The sequence below is a fragment of the Pleurodeles waltl genome, chromosome 2_1, assembly GCF_031143425.1.
Source record: "Pleurodeles waltl isolate 20211129_DDA chromosome 2_1, aPleWal1.hap1.20221129, whole genome shotgun sequence".
Classification (NCBI taxonomy): domain Eukaryota; kingdom Metazoa; phylum Chordata; class Amphibia; order Caudata; family Salamandridae; genus Pleurodeles; species Pleurodeles waltl.
In genome coordinates, this window is record NC_090438.1 from 596,086,669 (window position 1) to 596,107,367 (window position 20,699).

At 41.9% G+C, this 20,699-nt stretch overlaps 1 protein-coding gene across 1 annotated transcript in view; it reads right to left on the reverse strand.

Moving 5' to 3' along the window:
* The window catches only part of DPY19L1 (dpy-19 like C-mannosyltransferase 1), a 377,005-nt gene that overhangs the window by 158,677 nt on the left and 197,629 nt on the right, over window positions 1-20,699 (reverse strand). The window contains exons 15-17 of the mRNA XM_069215489.1: window positions 20,008-20,079; window positions 3,307-3,374; window positions 2,035-2,059 (exon numbers count right to left, since the gene is read on the reverse strand). Coding sequence (XP_069071590.1) covers window positions 2,035-2,059; window positions 3,307-3,374; window positions 20,008-20,079 — 165 coding nt within the window. The remainder of the gene's footprint in view (window positions 1-2,034; window positions 2,060-3,306; window positions 3,375-20,007; window positions 20,080-20,699) is intronic.

Genomic DNA, 20,699 nt, shown 5'->3' on the forward strand with positions numbered 1-20,699 from the left:
GTTTGTGGAATTTAAAAAGCAGCAGAACAACAGATTTTATGAATTCAATATGGATTACAATGACTAATGCCTGTCACCCAAGCCATTCTTATAGCTCTGGGTTCTGGACAAGTCTGAATTGCAACACTTGTTAGAGTAACATAGTTTGTAGTTGTGTTAGTACTGTCATCAGCAGTGCTGACAGCAGCAAAGTGTGATGCAAGCTGAGGTGGCCTCCTGACGAGGGCCCTAGCATTTATTCATTTTTTTTAAACAAATTTGGCCCAGCTACAGCACGTTGAGCTTTATCTCTGGTTGTTATCGTTTTTATGTCTTCTCTGCTCATTCTGTGCGAATTTGCCTCTCCTATTCTCGCCAAGCAGTTCTTTGAGAGGAAAATGAAGAAAAACCTTCACCTTGTTTGGTTTCCAAAACACAAAGATTTTCAGAGTGTCAGTATGTCATGTGAAAGGGGGAACAATGCTGCCATCTACTGGCAAATTTGTAAGTTCTTTCTGATTTGCCCTGGGAAAGCACGTTTGGGTTCATGTTTTCTTTTTTTGGTTGAAATCCATAACCAGGAAACCTAGCCATAAAGTAAAAAAAACACAAGTCTTCTTCAGAAGTAGATTTCAATACAGGAAGCACACCTCATCCTTTATCAGTGCCATGGAGAGAAGGTCTCTCTGGTTTCTTTCTTTACTAACCGAGGAAAGGGTGACTCCTCCCAGTAACCAAAATGATACCTTGTACTTTATTACAAACATTATGAGCAAGGCACAAAGAACAAATTATTTAACTATAGTAACGCCCTTTCTTGTGGATACTCTATAGAACAGCAGATTCCTCACCTTTTGAAAACTTCCAGGTGCCAAACTAGATTTGGAGAACATTTCCCGGAACGCTCTTGTATGTGGTAGGTTGCGTCATGTGGCTCCACAGTGAGTCTGTACTGCCCCAGAATTGGAGGAGCAGACCTGCATATAAAGGCCACAACTGTGTGCTGATGTCAGTTCACTTTTCTTTCTCTCTCTCCAGCACGGATCTAGAGCTTCTGACATCTTCAAATTCTTAGTATGCCAGTGTAATACGGAATGCCCCCCCCCCCCCCCCCACACACACACACACACACACAACAGGATTAAAACCTTGCTGGGACTGCAGCAAGCAGATTTTAGTTACAGAACCACAAAACAGTGTGCAGCAAGGACGCCATTGTGCAACCAAAAGGGTTTTGGGAACGAGAGGTGAAGCTCTCCATTGCCAAACATTAGAAGGGGTCATGGTTGAAGTACAAGTCAAGTCACAGGGGCCGCTCGCATTCGCAGTTGTGAGGCTGATCCCATGAAAAGCTGACTTCCTGGTTTAAGTCATCCATAGATGAGCCATAAATGTAAGAAACCAAGTGGGACTACCCCATTCCGAAACACAGTCTGGCAAGAAAGTGCAAGGCTGTCAAGTAATAATTCGGATCACAAAAAAAGACACTGGTGGTGGGCGGTAGGTTTTTTGAAAGACTGAACATAGTAAACTAGAGTTAGCTTGAATCATTAGATGTGTGCTTCCCATTAATTTTACAATTAAAATAAAGTTAACCTTGCTTGATTTACTTAATAGGAGAATACAACCCATTGCCCCTACAAGATTTACTAAGCCTCACGTGCCACCCCAATTGTTTTGGGAGATTTCATTGACTTAGATGCTCACTGAATTCTACCAAAGAGTGGCTGAGTAAGGTAGAATCCAAGCCTGTCCTTTTGATAATGATATCATGTATTTTACCCTTAAAATGCCATGCTTTCTTGAGAATACGAACACTGAAATGTTGAATAGAGATTGGGTATTCTGTAAAAACTAAGACATTTGGGGTCCGGTTCACGACGGTAAACTTAGCTATTTGGTCCTTGGTGTGTAGATGTCCTTGTGCGTTATTTAACCCCAAAGAAACCAAGGTTCAATGAAATCTGTGAGTCAAACATATCTAATGCTTTCACCAGGGGGGGACACACTGAGGTAATTACATGTAAAACCACGTGAAGAGCATGCAAGTCTTACCTCACAATCGCCGGCATGTTCGCTTCTGAAAATAGAATGAAACCATAAGTACACTTCAAAACGAATGGAACACTTTCCGGGCATGGAAAAGTGACATTAAAGTGAATTAGTCACTGTGGATTCTTATCAGCTGTGTACAATGTACAAAACAGCTAAGTAACTGTAATATTAATTTCCAGACACATGCAATCCTCTTAAACAAGGCGGGCTAGATTTACAGAGCTTTCTTTAACTCACGTTTGATTATGTGAAAGAGTCAACAGTGGCATAAAAACGAAGATGCGTCAATTACACACAAGGAAATACTTTTACAGTTGATGATTATTTTCATTCACAAGTAGCGCTTAATAAAGTAGCTGTGGTGTTCCCAGAAAGCCTCAATGGTGCGTTGAGTAAAGGTACACAAAGGCATACAAATGTGTTGTGGAGTGCAGTAGGGGAAGCTCTGCAGTTGAGTTTCCTTGTGAATGACAGTGATGCTGAGCCCCGACTTTAGGTTGTCTATAGGCACAGATGCCATTCTAGCCTTGAGGTACCAGTGAGTCAGTGGCGGATGGGGAGTGTATGCTGAGCCAGAATTTGATGTTTCAAAGAGAATCATTAAAAAGACTAGTGACTTCAGATGGTGGTGGCTGATGGACAGTGAGTGAGAGAGTAGTTGATGAGGATGTAATTGTTGGTGTTGGCACATTGTGCACAGTCATTTGGTGCGACGGTAGGAAGGATTGAAAGGATTGATGTTAAGGATGAGAAGGTGGTTGGATCTTTGATTCCTTGTTTAATCTTCATATTATCCATCACATTTTTCTGTCCATTACACACTGCACAGAATATGTTGACACTATACCTTACTTGTATTTTAACTGTTTCTCTTTTCACAGTAACCAGTTCTAAGTACCTGTTTACCCGTTCTTTCCCTTTCTTGCAGCTTTAGCTACAAAAGAAGCATGCAGGGTCCCACAAACTTCATGTGCAATAAATGTACTATGCATGGAATTCTATGGAACGATATCACAATATGTAATACAATTAGCTCTTTTCCGTGCTAACATAACTATACACAATATTTTAATGACAAAAAAACAAAACGTCAAATAACGTTTCCAGGTTCAATTCTGCAAAACAGACTTAGGTGCAAAACCTACTCTATTTCGTAAAAAATACGATTGGTGCAATTCTAAGAATATCAAAGGCAAACAAATTGATAGATTTTATTTGAAAGCAAACATAAATGACGGTTTTTCAGACATTTTTAAAAGAGGATGCAGTTACCTTTCTTCTAATACTTTGTAGGACTTGATCTGTGGTTGTTGTAAACACATTAAGATATTACCAAGTGTCTGTAAACAAAGTAAAGAGGCATTTACTTCAAAGATAAACACACAATCATATTCTTTGCACTGTATGACTAATTGCTTTACTGTACTGCAGGTTGTGGACATGTGCATAGCTGATGCATCCCGCGTGAGGTCACGTGGTATGTTTTGAGATCACTGTGGGCAACACTTGGGACAAGGTTCTGGCTGAACTTGGAGCTTCAGGGGAGAGAACCGGCCCAGGACAATGGTGGGACGGTAATGGAACTAGGTAAGGCTCTGTAGCAGACACGGAAAAAAATCTGTGACATGTAGGCGTGGGCATGTGATACACAGAGGCATTACAAGCCTGCAGTGCAACTGGGGGACATCATTCATGACACACATACTAGTGATCGGCTCTCCTCCAAAACGAAGGGCAGCATAAATACTTTGAGTGGCATTCTCACTATCACAGGCCTAACCATGCAGCACTGGCCACCTCTGACCCTTCTATACAAACGTCAGACCCACGTCTGTTTTTATTAGGTGTGCATTGTTTTTGAATATTTGTATTGTTGAGGCATATGCATAAAACATGTTGTACTCTTGAACTGGGAACCCATCGAGGGACGTCTGTTTTACTATCACTAACAGGAAGTGATGCTTGCTTCCAATGATGTTCATGATTTATGGCCTGATATAACAATACAGTGGTTGGAAACAAAGTGTTGCTGGGAATGAGGCATGGCGGTAGGAGACTTTAGCAGACAAAGTAATTTGCACAGTCGGGTTTTCTGTACTGCCGTCCCCTTCAGTAAGACCAGGACGAACGGAATTATGCAGCAGAGGTGGAGTAAATTATCTGGCTTGGTTATCTGAATTATACAGCAGAAAACTGCAAATTATGCGGCAAAACGTGCCAAATTATGTGGTGGTATTACTTCATTATTTTGCCATTTTTATACACGATACGTTATCACTATCTGGGCAAAGGTTTCACATTATTAACTGTTTGCACTCAAATACAGCAATTAACATCAGAAATGTGATTAGTCAACCTTTGCGAAATGCCTCCCAAAGTGTGGCAACACGTATCGCCGTGTTTTTAGTAAATTTTGATCATTTGAGAGAGAAACATTTTGTTTATCTGAAGATTAGGCTGCAGTTGAAGATACAGGTGGTAAAAGCAGTACATCCATAACTATGTGCATAAACGTGAGCAGCAAAATCACATAATTCCAGGGGCCCTGTGTGTATGCAGAGGGGCATTCTGCTCTGGGAGACTGAGTACAGCGCCCTACAATTGCAGAAATGTCCATCAAGGAATGAATAAGGCAAGCACAGATTGATCAGCCAACGTTTTTAAATGTCAAACTGTCTGATTTACGCTGCGGCGGCTGTCAAAATCAATACGTGGAGGCGACATAATGAGAGGCCTTCTGACAAGAAAGTAGTTGCTGATGTCCAAACAGCAAAAACACTCTTTTAGGAGTCTACGGAAGTACGGCAGGAGAAGAACCGAGTGTTTTTAGTCTTGACCTTCAAATGTCTTAGAAAATAACTGTTAGATGCGTAGTTCACAGCGCAATGCTGCATTAGTACAGATGCTTAGTTACTCTGTTACTCTACAACCGGTAAACAACTCTATTAAAAAACGTACCGAAATCAAAACGTTAAACAGCAGAAAAAAAAAAGAGTACGTAAATGGAATTACAGAATAATAAAAGAAAATGTAATGGAATTACTATGCTGCGTTATCATATATACATATTTAAATACCAGCAGTAACATACGCCTAAGGTAATTTCGGCATCTTTTAAGTCCTCGACACACCTAAAAAAATACGGAGACTACTGAACACTGCACCTCTGAAATATGGTAGTAGTAATTATTCAATCATCAAGTTTGTGTTATTATTTTTAGGGAGGCAGCAATGTCAAGGTACCAACACACCAAACAGAAAAGGAGAAAGTATACAGAAACAAGCTGCGTCATAACATCATGAGGAGTGCAGGAAACGATCTTTGGGCGGAGATGAACAAGTGTGCCCGCCAGAGATGACGAAAGTAAAGGGGTTTTCACCTGTGTTTACGAGCAACTTGTAAATGGGCACCAAAGAAGCAAGCCAACGAGGAGCAAATGTATAGAGGGACCTGAAAACGGGCGAGGTGGTACTTTCGGTTTAATAAAGAGGTATAACAAAAAGATAGGTAGTAAACTTAAAAAAAAAAAAAAGACAAAACGTACAAGGGAAACAGTACATTAAAGAGTTAAGTATTAGGGACAAGGGGAACACGTAATAACTATAAGTTAAAATGATAATATGCCCCCCCAACACACTTTGCCCCGGGGGGAAAAAAAGTTACTTGCATTAAAAAAATCTTTTGTCTATCCAAACAGTGCCATCTACAGGCTAAAATAAAAAATAAAAAACACAACGAATTAAGCTGAACATATTAATTCGATGTAAATGTAAAGATGTGCATATAATTATTTATATAGAGATCAATCACACTAAATTAATCCCAGAGTAATAAATGGTCAAGAAAAACACACGGAACAGCGAGAATATATACAATTATGTATGTATTTTATTAATTTATACGTACCGTTTTATGACAAGAAGCCACATCGTAGAGCCAGGTACGTCACTACTAAATGGTTTTGGAGTAGAATTTATTTAATTTTGCAAGGCCCTGTGTAGAGGATTCGGGTGCTAGTCCCTGTGGCTTGTAATCAGGAGAAGAAATCATCTCTGCCAGGGGTTGTTTTCAAGTTTATTTTGCGTTTCCTTACGTTCTTCATTCCAGGATTAGTAAATTTTATAACTGGGCGCATAGGGTTCCGAATGTACATCATCCTCGAATCAGGTTTTGTCATGCATTTGAATGTCGTGTATTTGCAGATTGATGTCGCGGTGCCCACCAGGTAATGCACATGCCGGCTATTCCTTTATGACTAACAGCCTTCGAATACTTATTACAAATGCTGCTTGTTTTTATTACACATACACAAATAGCTGTATGACAATTGTATGTATTATGATAGTTCGCTGTTAGACCTGACAGCCTTAGGGTGGTCACCCCTAACTTTTTGCCTGCATACCTCCACTTTTGAGGTACTGTTTTTGCTGGTTTTTAGACTCTGCACACTTTACCACTGCTAACCAGTGCTAAAGTGCATATGCTCTGTCCCTTTAAACATGGTAACATTGGATCATACCCAATTGGGCTATTTAATTTACTTATAAGTCCCTAGTAGAGTGCACTATAGGTGCCCAGGGCCTGTAGATTAAAAGCTACTAGTGGACCTGCAGCACTGATTGTGCCATCCACTTCAGTAGCACCTTAACCTTGTCTCAGGCCTGCCATTGCAACGCCTGGGTGTACAGTTTCACTGCCAATTCGACTTGGCATTTAAAAGTACTTGCCAAGCCTAAAACTCCCCTTTTTCTACATATAAGTCACCCCTAAGGCGTGCCCTAGGTGACCCCTAGAGCAGGGTGCTGTGTAGGTAACAGTCAGGACATGTACCCATGTAGTTTCCCCTGCTGCCCGAAGCATGTTTTTGTCACTGTAACGACAACCCGGGCGCACGGCGAACTAACACCCTTACAGTGAAGCTGAAAGTGAATTAAGCCGATCGGCTCATTTCACTTTCAGTCCTTTTGAGGCTACCTCATCCCCCGAGCACCGAATCACATAGAGAGATATCATTGGAAAGGAGAGAATCTCCCCCTTCCAATGATACCTTTCCCAAGTGGATCCATGTTTGGGGATTGCCCAAATAGGGGGATCCTCAAGCAGGGATCCACCCCACTAGAACCTAGGGATTTTTTTTAATTGAAAGGGAGCGGCCCCTTAGGCAAGGGTTGCTCCCCATAATAGGGGCATTATTTTGGCTGTTTTCTGCTCCCCTAGGCCAAGTGTGTGCGGACAGGAAAGGGCCAAAAATATATAGATTGCCGTTTTGGACCTACTGTGGTTCCCCCTCAGTTTTTCATTTCAATACATTTTTAGGTTGACTCTGCTTTGGGCACCCACACAAGTGAGGTATTATTTTTGTCAGGAGACCGAGGGGAACACTGGGTGGTAGGACATTTGTACAGGCGCGGTGCCCAAAGCAGAGTCAGCTTAAAAAGATATATAATGAAAATCTGAGGGGGAACAAAAGTCGGTTCAAAAGGGCAATCTACACATTTTTGGGCCTTCCCCTTCGTAGGTCCTTCCCTGATGCAGAGGCCTGTCCTCTGTAGTCAGCTGGGCTCCATGTAGTCAGGTATCCTTTCGGTTTTTGTGTTCTTAGAGAAGCTAAATAGGTAAACCTGATTGCTTTGAGAGAGCAGTTGCATTCCTTTGGCATTAGCTTGAGTTGAGAATCCTTAAATAATTTTCTTCAAGCAGGTACTCATTTATTCATTTTCAGATCTGGTCTTCCCAGGTCCAGGAATGTTCTGAGGAGGTAGTGGTGAGGAATCAGTCTAATCAAGTACACTAGCTAGTGAATGGAGAATTTTTCCTACCCAGTCCTGTCTACTTCCTTGCCCTATGCCTTATGACCCTGTTTTGCAGCACTTTCTCTTTGGCATACCCAAATCAAACGAGGTAGTGTGGAAGCTGTCCTTTGATCTGACAACTGTTCCTGCCACATCCTCCATGGCTAAACCCTGTTAAGTAGCTGGTGGTTGACAGCACCTTTGGCCCCTCAGCACAGAGAATATGTAATTATCATTTGGATTGCAAAGTTATTAAATGTGTATAATTGACTTCTGGAAGGGAGTAAAAAAAAAAAAAAACAGGCAAGTTTTTGGTTCATGCAGAACAAAGTTCATTATAAAAAAATGCACTGTTTCACTACAGGTATCAAAAGTCTACTTCCAACATAAAATTAGTTTTCGAAACTGAGTGGAAAATAACTGAAATATTTTCTAGCATTTTAACAAGCGCAGATACAAATTAAGTAAGTTAAGTACATCTAAGAGAATCTAGCTTAATATGCACAGTCAAAAATGATTTTAGATATTTAGTTGCTGAGAGGGCACCCTAATTCGAATAGGTAGTGCGCTACTGTTTTAGATATATTAAGCACCTAGCTCTGTGGCTTACAAGGCACACTGTGAAACTTTGAAACAATGTTATATAAGCAGAGCACAAAAAGTAACGGGATAGAGAGGAATCTTCATGAAAGGCGACAACAGGGCTAGCCGTGCAAAATCACATTACTGATTCTTACACAGCCTTCGCTTGCTGAATTTATCAAAGCAGCTGGCCTTGCACAACAAGAATAGCAAGCATTGCTATTAAATTGAACACAAGCCTTTCATTCAAACAGGTATCCTGGTGTGAACCATCTCTGAAAATCTAAATTAACTTTTATTTTCTAAAACTAGATTAGTGCTTAGAAGTAGCACAATGGGGTAGAATTGCTATAAACCTAGAACAGCAATTATGATGGAGTTTTTCCTCTTATTCACATCTCTGGTAAAAGTTGTTGCTGCCATTTTATGTCTTTCTTGTAGATTAAATTCACATCATGCACACTAGGAGATGGTTTTGAGTTTGAAACAAATCTTTAAAAATATTCCTCATTTTCTAGTGTTTTTAAGTGTGTTTTTGAGTGTGTTCCACTAACTATCCGTGTAATGTCTCATGGTATTTATAGTTTCCTGAAACCCATGACACTTCAATATTGTTCAGAGGATTGTGGAGTGTGTGCAGTCCAAATGGTCCCTAGTTAGCACACTGACTCAGTCCTTAGTGTAAGGAGGTCTAGAAAACCAAACTATGCATTCTAGAACAATTTTTTTTAAAAAAAGTATCAGGATTATATTAAATAGATAATCACAGAGTTTATCGAGGCCATTTATGAGACTGGCAAACGGTGATGAGTATTTTTATCTCAAACTGAACTTGGTAAAGTCTAATTTATAACAACCAGTAGCATTCAGAAGATAAAAATGTCAATGTAAAAAGTCCTCAAAACAAACATAACTCTAAAACAGAAGTGCTGATGTTATATAAGGTCAACATCTGCTGTATATGCATTAAATAATCCAGTAACTGCAGTACCTAAAATGCCATGGGTACCTGAGAGACCTGAAAAAATAAACCTTGCCTAGCAATTATGCTCATCTTCTAGAGCTGCTGATCTTGTTTGATTTCCCCATTGCTTGTTGTAAGGATGTCTGTTGTCTGGTTCCTTCAGCTGTTCCCCACATTCTGTCATGTTTTTTAGTTCAGTTGTATCATCCTTATCAGCCAGCATCTTATCGTTATTATCTGTGATATGCTGCTTCTCCATTCTTTTTGTGCTGAGGGGAGATCTCTCAAGAATCTTCCTCTCCATACCGTACTCTCATACCTATCTTTTCTTGGTCAACTGTCACTTCTGTGAATACCCCCATGTTCACTTCTTCTTAGGCCAGCCTGTCAGCTTCCCATCAATGGCATGACAAGGGTGGGAACCAATGGGGATGTAGGGGGACATCTAATGTGAGCCATGTGCATCATAAAAAAATAAGACAGGTTCTATGGAGATAGTTAACTGATAAGACATGCTAGTTGTTGGAAAATAGATTTTTGGTGAGGGCAGGTAAGTACCTACACTTAGCAACATGTCACAAAACCCCACTAGGTCCAGTCAACATCCCAATAAATTAAACCCAGCTCAATCCTTGGTAGCCTGGCAACGAGCAGTTAGTCTTAACTTAGGAGACAGGTATGTAAAACATTGAATAATCACAAATCACCAAGTAAGCACAACACAAAACACATTAAAAATCCAATCCCAATTTATACATTTAGATTATATTCTTATCTCTACAATGACACTAAAATGACAAGGGTCCAATAAAGAGAACCGGAAATATTTGTAATGATTAAGGGGGTCATTATGACCCCGGCGGATGGCGGTGAAATGGAGAAAAGTACTGCCAACAGGCTGACGGTACTTTTCCCCATATCATGACATTGGTGGTTTGGCTCAAGCCAAACCGCCAATGTACCACACCCTCTGCCACGGCGGTAACGGTCTCCGGGCTGGAGTCTCCAGTCTCCATCCCGGCAGCTGTCACTAGCCTGCCTGCAGGATTATGACCCCGCCTACCGCCTTGGTTTCTGTGGCTTCCTTACTGCCACTGATAGGGGTATTCCCCTCCCCATCCCCTGGTTTCCCCCAGCCCCCCTCCCTCTAAAGACCCCCCCTTCACTCATGCACATTCATTCACACACGCATCCACACACTCATTCTCACATTGAAGTACGCATGCAGACATCCATTCACACACACTTACATACATAAAGGCGCAACGCATACACACAACACAACATACATGCACTCACAACACACCCGCATTCACACATGCACAGAAATACACACACCCCCCACACATACACACAACACCCGCCTCCCCTGACGGAGCACCCGACTTACCTGTAGTCAGGGGGTCCTCCGGCAGGAGACGGGACGGGGCACTGCGCTGCTGCCAGCAGCAGTGTCCACCAGCAGTACACCGCCAGGCCATATGAAGTGTCATGATACGGTCTGCGGCAGTCTACTGGCATGGCGCTGCTGCTGGCAGGAGCGCCACCTTACCGCCATCCGCCGGCATGGCCACAGCCGGATTTCCACCATTCTTTTGGTGGAAATCCAGCTGTGGTCATGATACGGAGGATGGCTGGTAGCCGCGGCGATGGTCTTTTGGCAGCTGTCGCCGCAGCGGTAGGCGGTATATACCGCCAATGTTATATTGAGGGCCTAAATGTTTTCCTGTGCTTAGAAAACAAAAGTGACAATCCAGACAGCTGGTCGCATTTGACCAGGCCAAAGTCAAAAGTTGAGGCCTACCGCGATGGAGCCCGGCTCTGCTACTCTAAGCGGGAGGCCTCTTTGGAATTCAATGAACAATCCTTTTTCATGGTAAAGTTGTATTTTATATTACAATTTTGGAAATGCCACTTTTAGAAAGTTGCATATTCCTGCCTTAGCCATTTAGTGCCTGTAGCCTGTCCCTGGGTCAGATGAACAGATGTAGCTGGGCTTTGTGTATTCCTCCTAGACAGCCATCCACAGTACAGAGCTTAGGTGTGCCTGGATGGGCCATCACTGGCAGGATAGAAAGGTGGAGCTGGACAGAACCCTACATACACTTGAACAGGCTGCATACCCCCTGTAGTTTACCTAGAGCCAGGACAGGGCAGGCGGGATAATTGGGGACTTCAAAAGGAAACCTCTATAGGCTTCTCTCCACTTCAAAGAGACAACTGGGTATAAATATAGGACCTCAGTCCCCACACCTTCAGTACACATCTGGACCTGTGGATAAAAAGGACTGCCATGCTGCTGGACTACTGGTCTACTGCCTTGCTGTACTGCTGTCTTACACTGCTGACCTGCTGTCTTCTTGCCTGGGTGAGAAGAACTAGACCTGTATCTGTTAAACCCAGGATCCCACACTGACTGCAAAGGCTAATTGGTTGGCCTCCTGACTACAGCCTCAGGGACAGAAGGCTCCAACCACCCTGAACCCAGCACCCAGACTCTGCCATCTGTGAGTCTACCCTGCGAAGTGGTGCCACCCAAGTCCTGGACTCTTGGATGTGAGTCTAAAGTGCTCAACCAGTCTCTGTGGATCCAGCAGAACAGACGCATCTCCTCTGCTGTGCGGCACAACCACTGATCAGAACCGACGCATTGCCGCTGATGCGTGGATTTCACCCATCATAAAGAACCGCATCACCTCCACAGCCTCTTTGAAACCAAACGCTGTGCCACGCATCCATGGTGCAGGTACTCGCATCCCTCATTGATGGCCTCCTCGAGGATGCCAGACTCCACATTGCAGCCTCACGGCTCTCCTTGGAACCGACACATCACTCTGACTGTGCAACTCATCCTCAATCCTGGACTATGCATCGCAAGCCCTTGTCAACAGGATCTTTGACAATGCCGCACAACGTCCCATCGCAGCTTCATCACACCTCGGGATAGGCGTATTGCATTGGTTGTGCAACACATCTTCGACGCAGACCCTCAGCAAACCAGGGTTGAAGGTACTTTGTTAAGTGGGCCTAACTGGATCCCTGTAGCCAGCCAGTTGGCGCTTTGTGCTTTTTGGAGCTATTTTCACAAAAGATATGTAAAACTGCATATCTCTGTTTCTACTGATTGGTATTTTGTTGCTTTGGTCTTGTTTTATTTATTACAAATTACTCTGTTTTTCTAAACTGGTGCGGGATCTTTTTGTAATGTACTGCTGTTCGAAGTGTTGCACAAATACTTTACACATTGCTTCGGAGTTAAGCCTGACTGCCCTGTGCCAAGCTACCCGAGGGTTGGGCACAGGTTAATTTAGGGTTTGCCTGTGACTTTACACTGAGAAGAACTGTGGTTGCTGCTTGAGTCAAGTTTTACCCACCATCACCCACCAAGTACACCAATTTCTTACAGTTAACTTATTTTTAAGTCCTTTATCGCTGTTCATCCAATAACCTCAGTTTAGCATATGTCCTCCACAATGCACAAATACTCGGGAGACCTATGGCTACTAAAACCAACATCCTAATTTAGCAACTAATGCTGTACATTTTCTTTGCAACCTGTACTTGAGCAAGATTCAGCAATCTTTAAAGATACTGTATTATTTCAAGCATTAGAAGCTGTTGCAGACATTTTGATGTTGGTGGTACTTGAAGTATAACGTTTACATGAGTATCGTGCACAGGGAAGGGGTAATTTCTGTGCAGTAATCATTCCACGAAAATGTACATTTGTTTTATATTACTCCACAGAGAAAATATTTTCTATGTTTAGAAAACCCTTTACCTGAGCCCGCCACTAAATGTTGTATGAGAAGGAGGGCAAGTTACCTGCCATGGTGACATGAGTGCACGTAAATCTACAAAACTGTAGTGGTTTAATTACTGTTGAAGGCAAGCTTTCCCTGGACTGTTACAAATCTGCCCAAACCCTATAGATTGTGAATGTGAGAATCCTAAAATAGTGACAACATATATGTAGCTGCAAACCCCATTTGCAAGTGTAAAATGTCACCTGTCCAGATTCTGTTGATCAATATTTGAACTTTGGGCATGCATTTGCACAAAGAAGTGGTGTAAAGAACTTTGTGGAATGTATTAGTGCTTTGTAACTGTATTCCGTTATTGAAACTTGACTGTGTTGCAGGCCAATCCATGTGAGTATTTAAGATTCTGTACTGGATTAATAAAAATAAGAAAAGAAGGAACAGTAAGAGGAAGAGGCTGTGGCCAAGTCTGCACTAGGATGACTTTGTAGACTAATTCCTAGTCCAGGAAAACTGTGCCATACAAAGGAACATGTTACTTACTTTCAGTAGCATTCTTTCTTTTGGATACTCTATCGAGCCACAGATTCCATTTCTTTTTGGTTCCTCTCAGGTGTCAAACCACATGAGGAATCTTTTTCTGCAAAAACTCTTATCACTGGCAGTAGAGTCATTGGACTCTGTTGCGACTTCATCCCACTTTTGGAAGTGGCTGCACATAGCTGCACTTAGATGCCAACTCGCATGTTGATGTCAGTTTATAAGCCACTTATGCACCCTCGGACACAAAGCAACTAAATAACTGGAATGCTGAAAGTCTGCGGTCTCCAAGTTGGAACCTTACAACCTACCAGAAGCCCACCTGAAAGAACAAGTAGGAGGGCAAGTGGTGAGGAATCTGGGATTATATAAGAGTATCCACTAGAAAGAGTGTCAGCAACAGTAATTTATTCTTCAGATGGATCCTTCAAACCACAGACTCACATTTGTCAAGGTGATGCCTGCTCTGCTCATCACCCTGATGTCCCCTGAACATCACTCCCAGGTGGCTGACCAATGGAGATATTGCATAAGGGTCCAGCCACAGCCTCAGAGCCACTAGCGTAAGAGCACAGCCTCCACTTCACCTTGCATGTTACAGTACTGCAGGGCAGTTGTATTGTTAACCAGGAATTGGACTGACCGGCCCTTGATGAAATTAAGAAAGGCCTTGACGGACAATAGAACAGCAAGCAGTTGCAGAACATGGATATGAGGACGCTGCTCCACCTGGGACCAGAATTCGTTGATCTCCACATCATCCAGCTAAGCTCCACACCCACAAATTGCATCCATCACTACCTCGAGCTCTAGCTGGAGAAGGCATAATGGTTTCCTGCCTGCATGTCAGGTGATCCTAAGTCAAACACCGTTGATGGTCTTGGCCTAACACCTGCGATATGCGGATTCTGTCTGAGAGTTAGCACCAGTGTTGGGTCCACTGAAGGTCAAGGATCCACTGCAGAGCCCACATGTGCCAATGGACATGAGGCACAAGCAGTATTCACAAGACCAGAAGACCAAGAAGTCCCAGAACTATCAGAGTACGAACCAAAGCACAGCCCAGTAACGTCGGGACCATAGTCTTAATGTTCTGGACTTGCTGCGAAGGAGAAAAATCCTTCATATGTATCATGTCCAGGATGGCCCCTATCAAGGGAGTCCTCCACACAAGTCGAAGATGTGATTTCAGCTCTTGGACAGAAAGCCATAGGAGGGACAACAATGAAACAGTTTATTTCATGTGGTCTGAGTCCGACTTTAGCAGCCAGTCACTTAGGTACAGAAATACATATATATTCCCAACATACAAAGTGGAGCTGCAACCACTGAAATCACTTTTCTGAACACATGGGGGCCTGAGGTAAGGCTGAGAGGCAGAATAGTGAATTAGAAGAGTACCAATCCCACTACAAATTCACAATTTCTTTTAAGATGTAGTGTAATAAAGCTTGATACACTAATTATGAATTACACTTAGGTTTATGACATTTTGTTCATTAAAGAGAGTTACCTTCAATACAAGGAAATAACTTCCAGTGTTCCTCATTACATTCACCGTAACAATTTGAGGACTGTAATATGAAAGTCATTTAACAGTATTGTATACCCCAACTGTAGCCATGATAATCATATTGTTGATATTGCTGACAAGGCGTCCTATCTTACATTAACTGTGTGCCAGCATGATTGCAGTATAATGGTTACTTTGCGACCACAGAGAACTAACTTTGAAATAAACAAATGTGGAGAAATCTGTAATCCTAATGTATAAATCATTATGGAATTAACAGATGAAATGGAGTTTGTATCCAAATGGATGACTCCTTTGTGAAAAGAAGCATACTATTCAGTCTATAATCCTAATGAATGACTTGAATATGAAATCAACAAGAGCAGGTTTATATCCTTGGGAGTGTGATGCAGGATACCTCTCTGAGTTCAAGCTGTCTTTAGTCGACTTCAAAGAACAACTATCAAGAATTCCAACTTAGAGTCCCAGCTGCAGCAACTTTGTATCACAATTGCCTAACAACAATGGTATGGATTACAAAGAAGCTATACTCTAGGCATTTGAAATGGCTGCTACCATTGGCAGGTCTCATGAGAGTTATGTGGGCCTAGAGGACATGCGGTCCTTCTTGTCTTTACCCAAATGTTTCACAGAGAGAGCTATTCTGATGCCTGAGGATTCTATCCAGGCAGGACCCACATTCCGTGTACCCTCCCATACACGTTTGCTCATGAAAAAATTCACATTCAGGGTCTTTAGACTAGGCTATCGCACACAAGTGGCACAAAGTTTAAAGCATCACACACCACATTCAGGTATTTATGCCCCTAGAGCTGAGGCTGGTGCCAAGGTTGGCACTATTAGAAGGGTCTGTGGCTGAGCTGTTAAGGCATGGCCTTGTGTTGACTGAGAGTCAGGCTGAGGGAGAGAAAATTGTGATTGTTAAGAACCCTCCTGAACAAGTCCAAGTGGGGATCCCAATGGGTCTGTGGGAACGGGTGACAAACCAGAGAAATGCAGAGACATCCGTAAAAACTGCAGCATAGCTTCTCTAAGAGCATCTATCTGCTGCAGAGTCGACAATGGTCTGGTAAATTCACAGCACTTACCAACTATAATCTCACAACTAGGTCCAATCTTGCCACCATCACCAGAGCTTTTGAGTGTCACCTGCACAACATTTCTCTGAAGTAGGAACAGAAAGACATGGTCAGGCCTCCCTTTGTCTTTTTATGCTTGCTTTAAGACTTTTCTTTCAACTTCGTCCTGGACTTAATCGAGGATGGTGTCTGGTACTGGAAGCAAGAACAGACCCATGACCACAAACAGGATTGGCCCCCTTCTTGAGTTCAGCTTTGAAGTGGTTAAGTGTGTGCCCCCTGATGATCATCTAATGCATCAGGGTATATTTGTTGCAGGCCTTCGAATCGTGTTTGAAGCCAGAACACCAAAGACTTACATTATGTGGAACTATGACTGACCTGTTGTCTATAGGTGTGGCAAGGCTTGTGCCCTGGAGATATTCCTACACACCGTCATAAAACTTTGTTTGTAATATTGGTAAAAACACAGAAAAGATGCTGGGAATAGGGCTCCTGGTCCACCTTGATGGGCAAGGAAAAGAAGAAATGATGTCAGCACGCAGGGGTGGCGCTTAAAAGCAGAATCATGCCATCACTTACGGTGGTGGGCTCACACTGCCACCGGCTGGCACACAGGAACCCCTGCAGGAAATGTTTCTAGAGAACTAGTGGATTTAAAAAGTGAAGAATTGGAGATTAGAGGTATCCATAAGAATAGAGTTTTCAGTGGGCAATTCACCTCCAAAGACTTTACTGGTGCTGAGCAGACAATTCTCAGGAGAAAGCTTAACATAAACTTAGAAATGCTACTGTAAATCTCTGCAGCAATATGTCAGCATTATGGCCACAAGTTCATTTACTGCTCAAAACATTGTGCTGAAACTAGTCCTGCTCTTAGGAATAGGTCCTGCTTTAAATTCTGCTTTTTGTTAAAAATACTTTAAACAACCTGAAAGGCTCAAAAAAGACATATCAAATATTGCCTACATAAGCTACTGTTTCCTAATCATCTTTGGACTACAGAAAAGCAGGGCAGTGACTTTCAAAATGAGATTCTAATGTCTTAGTGGGTGCAAACCGACAAAACCGAAAGCATGCCAACTCATATTTCACATCTTTCTGTGTCTCTCCATACCAGTCCGTGTGTCTACTTCAATCATTATTATGTGACAAAATGCAAACGTTCTGGGTTAATGACCCCACTGTTAACATTAGGTTATGTTAATACACACAAATGATGGTAAGAAAGAACAAAACTTGCTTTCTACTGCTATGGAATCATAAAGGGAAGCATTTGCTTCTTTCCACAAACTGCCACATTCTCCTGTCGCTGAGGGTCTTCTGAAGACTTACACTGACAGAGGACTTTCACAGCTACACTGAAAGGGCTCTCACAGAGACTCACTACAGTGTCCGTGATGCCTTTTGCTTCAGGGACAACAGTGTACATGTTTCAGCAGGGAGATGGAGGGAAGGTGCTGAAGGAATAAAGAAAGGTGGAAGTGGGTGGCAGGACAGCAGGTGTTGTTCTTCATTTTTTACGATTCAGAGGGTGGTTGGGCGGGTGGCATGAAGCCATTAATATTTAGCAAAGAAGGGGAGGGGAGCATAAGAAGGGAGGGTAAACATTGGGGTCCTAGGGAGGGCAGGAGGAGAAACGCACCATGTTTAAAATGTAAGTGGGGGAGTGGACAGATGGCCACAGGGTGGTGAGTGTAGACTACAGGGAATCAGGCTTAATATAGGGTAGGAACTCGATGCAGGTGAGGTCATATTGAGTGTATGTTTTACCCAACTGACCACTTCACTCACACACATCGAATAAAAATAAGGGGGAGATAAAAAGGAGGAGCCATACCTAACATAAAATTAAACATGGGTAACTCAGTGTGTTTTTTTACTGTGGGTTCTGAATGAAATTATAGAAACTCAAGCTTCACTCTCACTGGCTATTAGATGTCACTCAAAACTCCTCAATGAAAATAATCCCTCTAATTAATAGTTATCTACAATTCTATACGTTCTGAAGATTCAAAGCAGCAAGAGAGTTTGATGTCTCTTGCCCCTCAGAGATGATTTACGATCCCCTATGGTCAGCACTGTGGTATAAATGCCTCTCTAGCAAGCATTAAGACCTATCTTCTCAGGGCCTCACCACAGACAGCAAGCATGCTTTAACCACCTGTGTGCCCCACCACACTCTGCTCACAAAGCAGGATTGTGTTCTCTTCTGAGAAAAATGCAAGATCTAATTTATATGTTTCAAATACTGATGCACAAACACAATGCAATTAAACAAACTGGAATCTTTCTTGGACCAACATGGATCCTGTCCTGGGTTTTAGACATCGTTTTTGTAGGGGATCGCCCTATATTTTATCAGCAGCTCTCTTTTATTACTGCCCATAATGCCTCTTTGTAGGCCATTGTTTCAATTATGCTATGTCTTTTGCGAGTCATTTTCTACGCAACCTTGCACATTACATGATTTGCTTATTTCTTGGGACACTGTCCTCATTATTTTGCATATTATACTAACCCCGATTATTGTCGATATTGCCATATTTTGGGTACACATGGGATGTCGTTCGATGTAACATGTTTTTTGGCATATTTATGGCATAAAGAGTTAATTCATGCACGGGTGATTATGGATGCCCTAGTGCTTCATGTTTAGGATCTTTACTTTTCTTTTTCTAAGAAGACAACTTAGATATTTGTCTATTGTTTTCTATGGACCTTTGTCTTTTGGAACCCTAGTGCATGTCTACTTCTAGTTCACATATTATATGATGTTTTTCTTGCCCATCTCTGAAAATATGGGAAATACCACAATCTTAGAAGTAATTTTGTATTTTTTATTATGATTTACTTTTCTTTACCTAGGCTTACCATGGCCATGTTTACTGGATTTACTTATTAATTCTACAGTCTTTGGCAAGACAACTTAACATTCTGCGTCACCCCACAGTTGAGAATATTACATCTTTTCTGAAATATTACACTGATTGCGAGCATATGGTATGTCCCTCTTTTCAAATGTATTATTTTTCTTTTTTCTTTGTTCACTTTACCGGTGGCTAGGTAGACCGCACACCTCAGTAAACACAGGCTGCATGCTCTAACGCATTTGTGATATCTATTTTACTCACTGTTCTGTGACATATGGCTTGACGCATCCACCTATTCTGTACACCTTTACTTATTTTTAAAGCACATGAGCTCTATATAATGCACTGTCCAGCGGTTTCCAGCACGTAATGATACATTACTGTGCATATATAGTACACTAGTTAAGTTTTGCCCTCCTCCTCATGGAAGTATGACTCATGCCTTGGAGGGACGCCTGTACTCTTACTTTTCTTCCTCTCCCTCTTCTCAAAATTATTCTTGCTCATATGATTGGTCAGTGTGCACGGACCTGGGTGTGTGTCGAAGCAGTAATCAGATTCCCTGTTGGATTTGACTGTGCTTGAATCTTCTGACTGATATATTGTACTAAGAAACCAACTTTATAGACTATTGTGGTGTGCCTGGCTAAACCACTATCTATGGATCCAAAAATCGTCAACATTGTTCAGTAAGGTAACTCAAACTCAGCAGTAGCAAAAAAAAAGGAACACCACTTCTAGTCCTTTTGCATGCATCAGTGATCATGACCTCTTCTGTTTAGAACAAGACATTAGTAAAGCACCTCAAGTATGATAATTCAATACACAGTGTTGAATGCAAACTTACCCTCATAGCGATGGCGCCAAAAACTATGGTAGTTACAGGAAGCAACAGTGTCTTTGTGTATCGGAAGGGAGTCTGAAATATAGTAAAATAATGAGCGGCCAGTAACAGTGCTGTAAGTACTTAACTATATATTTAGAATATTATTCACAGTGTTTTTAAAACATATATCCTTCAGGCTATTGTCGTTGTGAAAGTACCATTGAGGAAATGTTCAAAAAGCGTATTTTACAGCATTACCTATTAAGCATTTATTTGCCAGAAAATTTTAAAACCCTTAAGGCTGTGACATGCAGTTAAAAAGTGTGTGAAATCTGAACCTAGATAGTAGTCTTTGAAAAAACTATATGCTTTCTGCATTGTGTTTTCGTGTGCTCTTGAGGAGTTTCTGGCTCTTTCAGTGAAATGTCCATATAGTATCCTATAAACATTGTGGTTTACTATTTTACATTGGTAAACTCTCCCTTCAATACAAAAGAAGACATAAATGCACAACCACTTCATTGTTTTTAACTCAGAATGTGTCGAGTGAAGAGGGGTCGGAAAGGTTCGATTCTAGAAGGTCTGACACAATAGATTTCATAAAAGGAAAAGGATGGTACTGTGCAAGTCGAGATGCCGATGAAAACAATGAGTATGTAGTAAACACAGAATGGACGTAGAGTACAAGGACTAGAAGAATGTATTCTACTGAT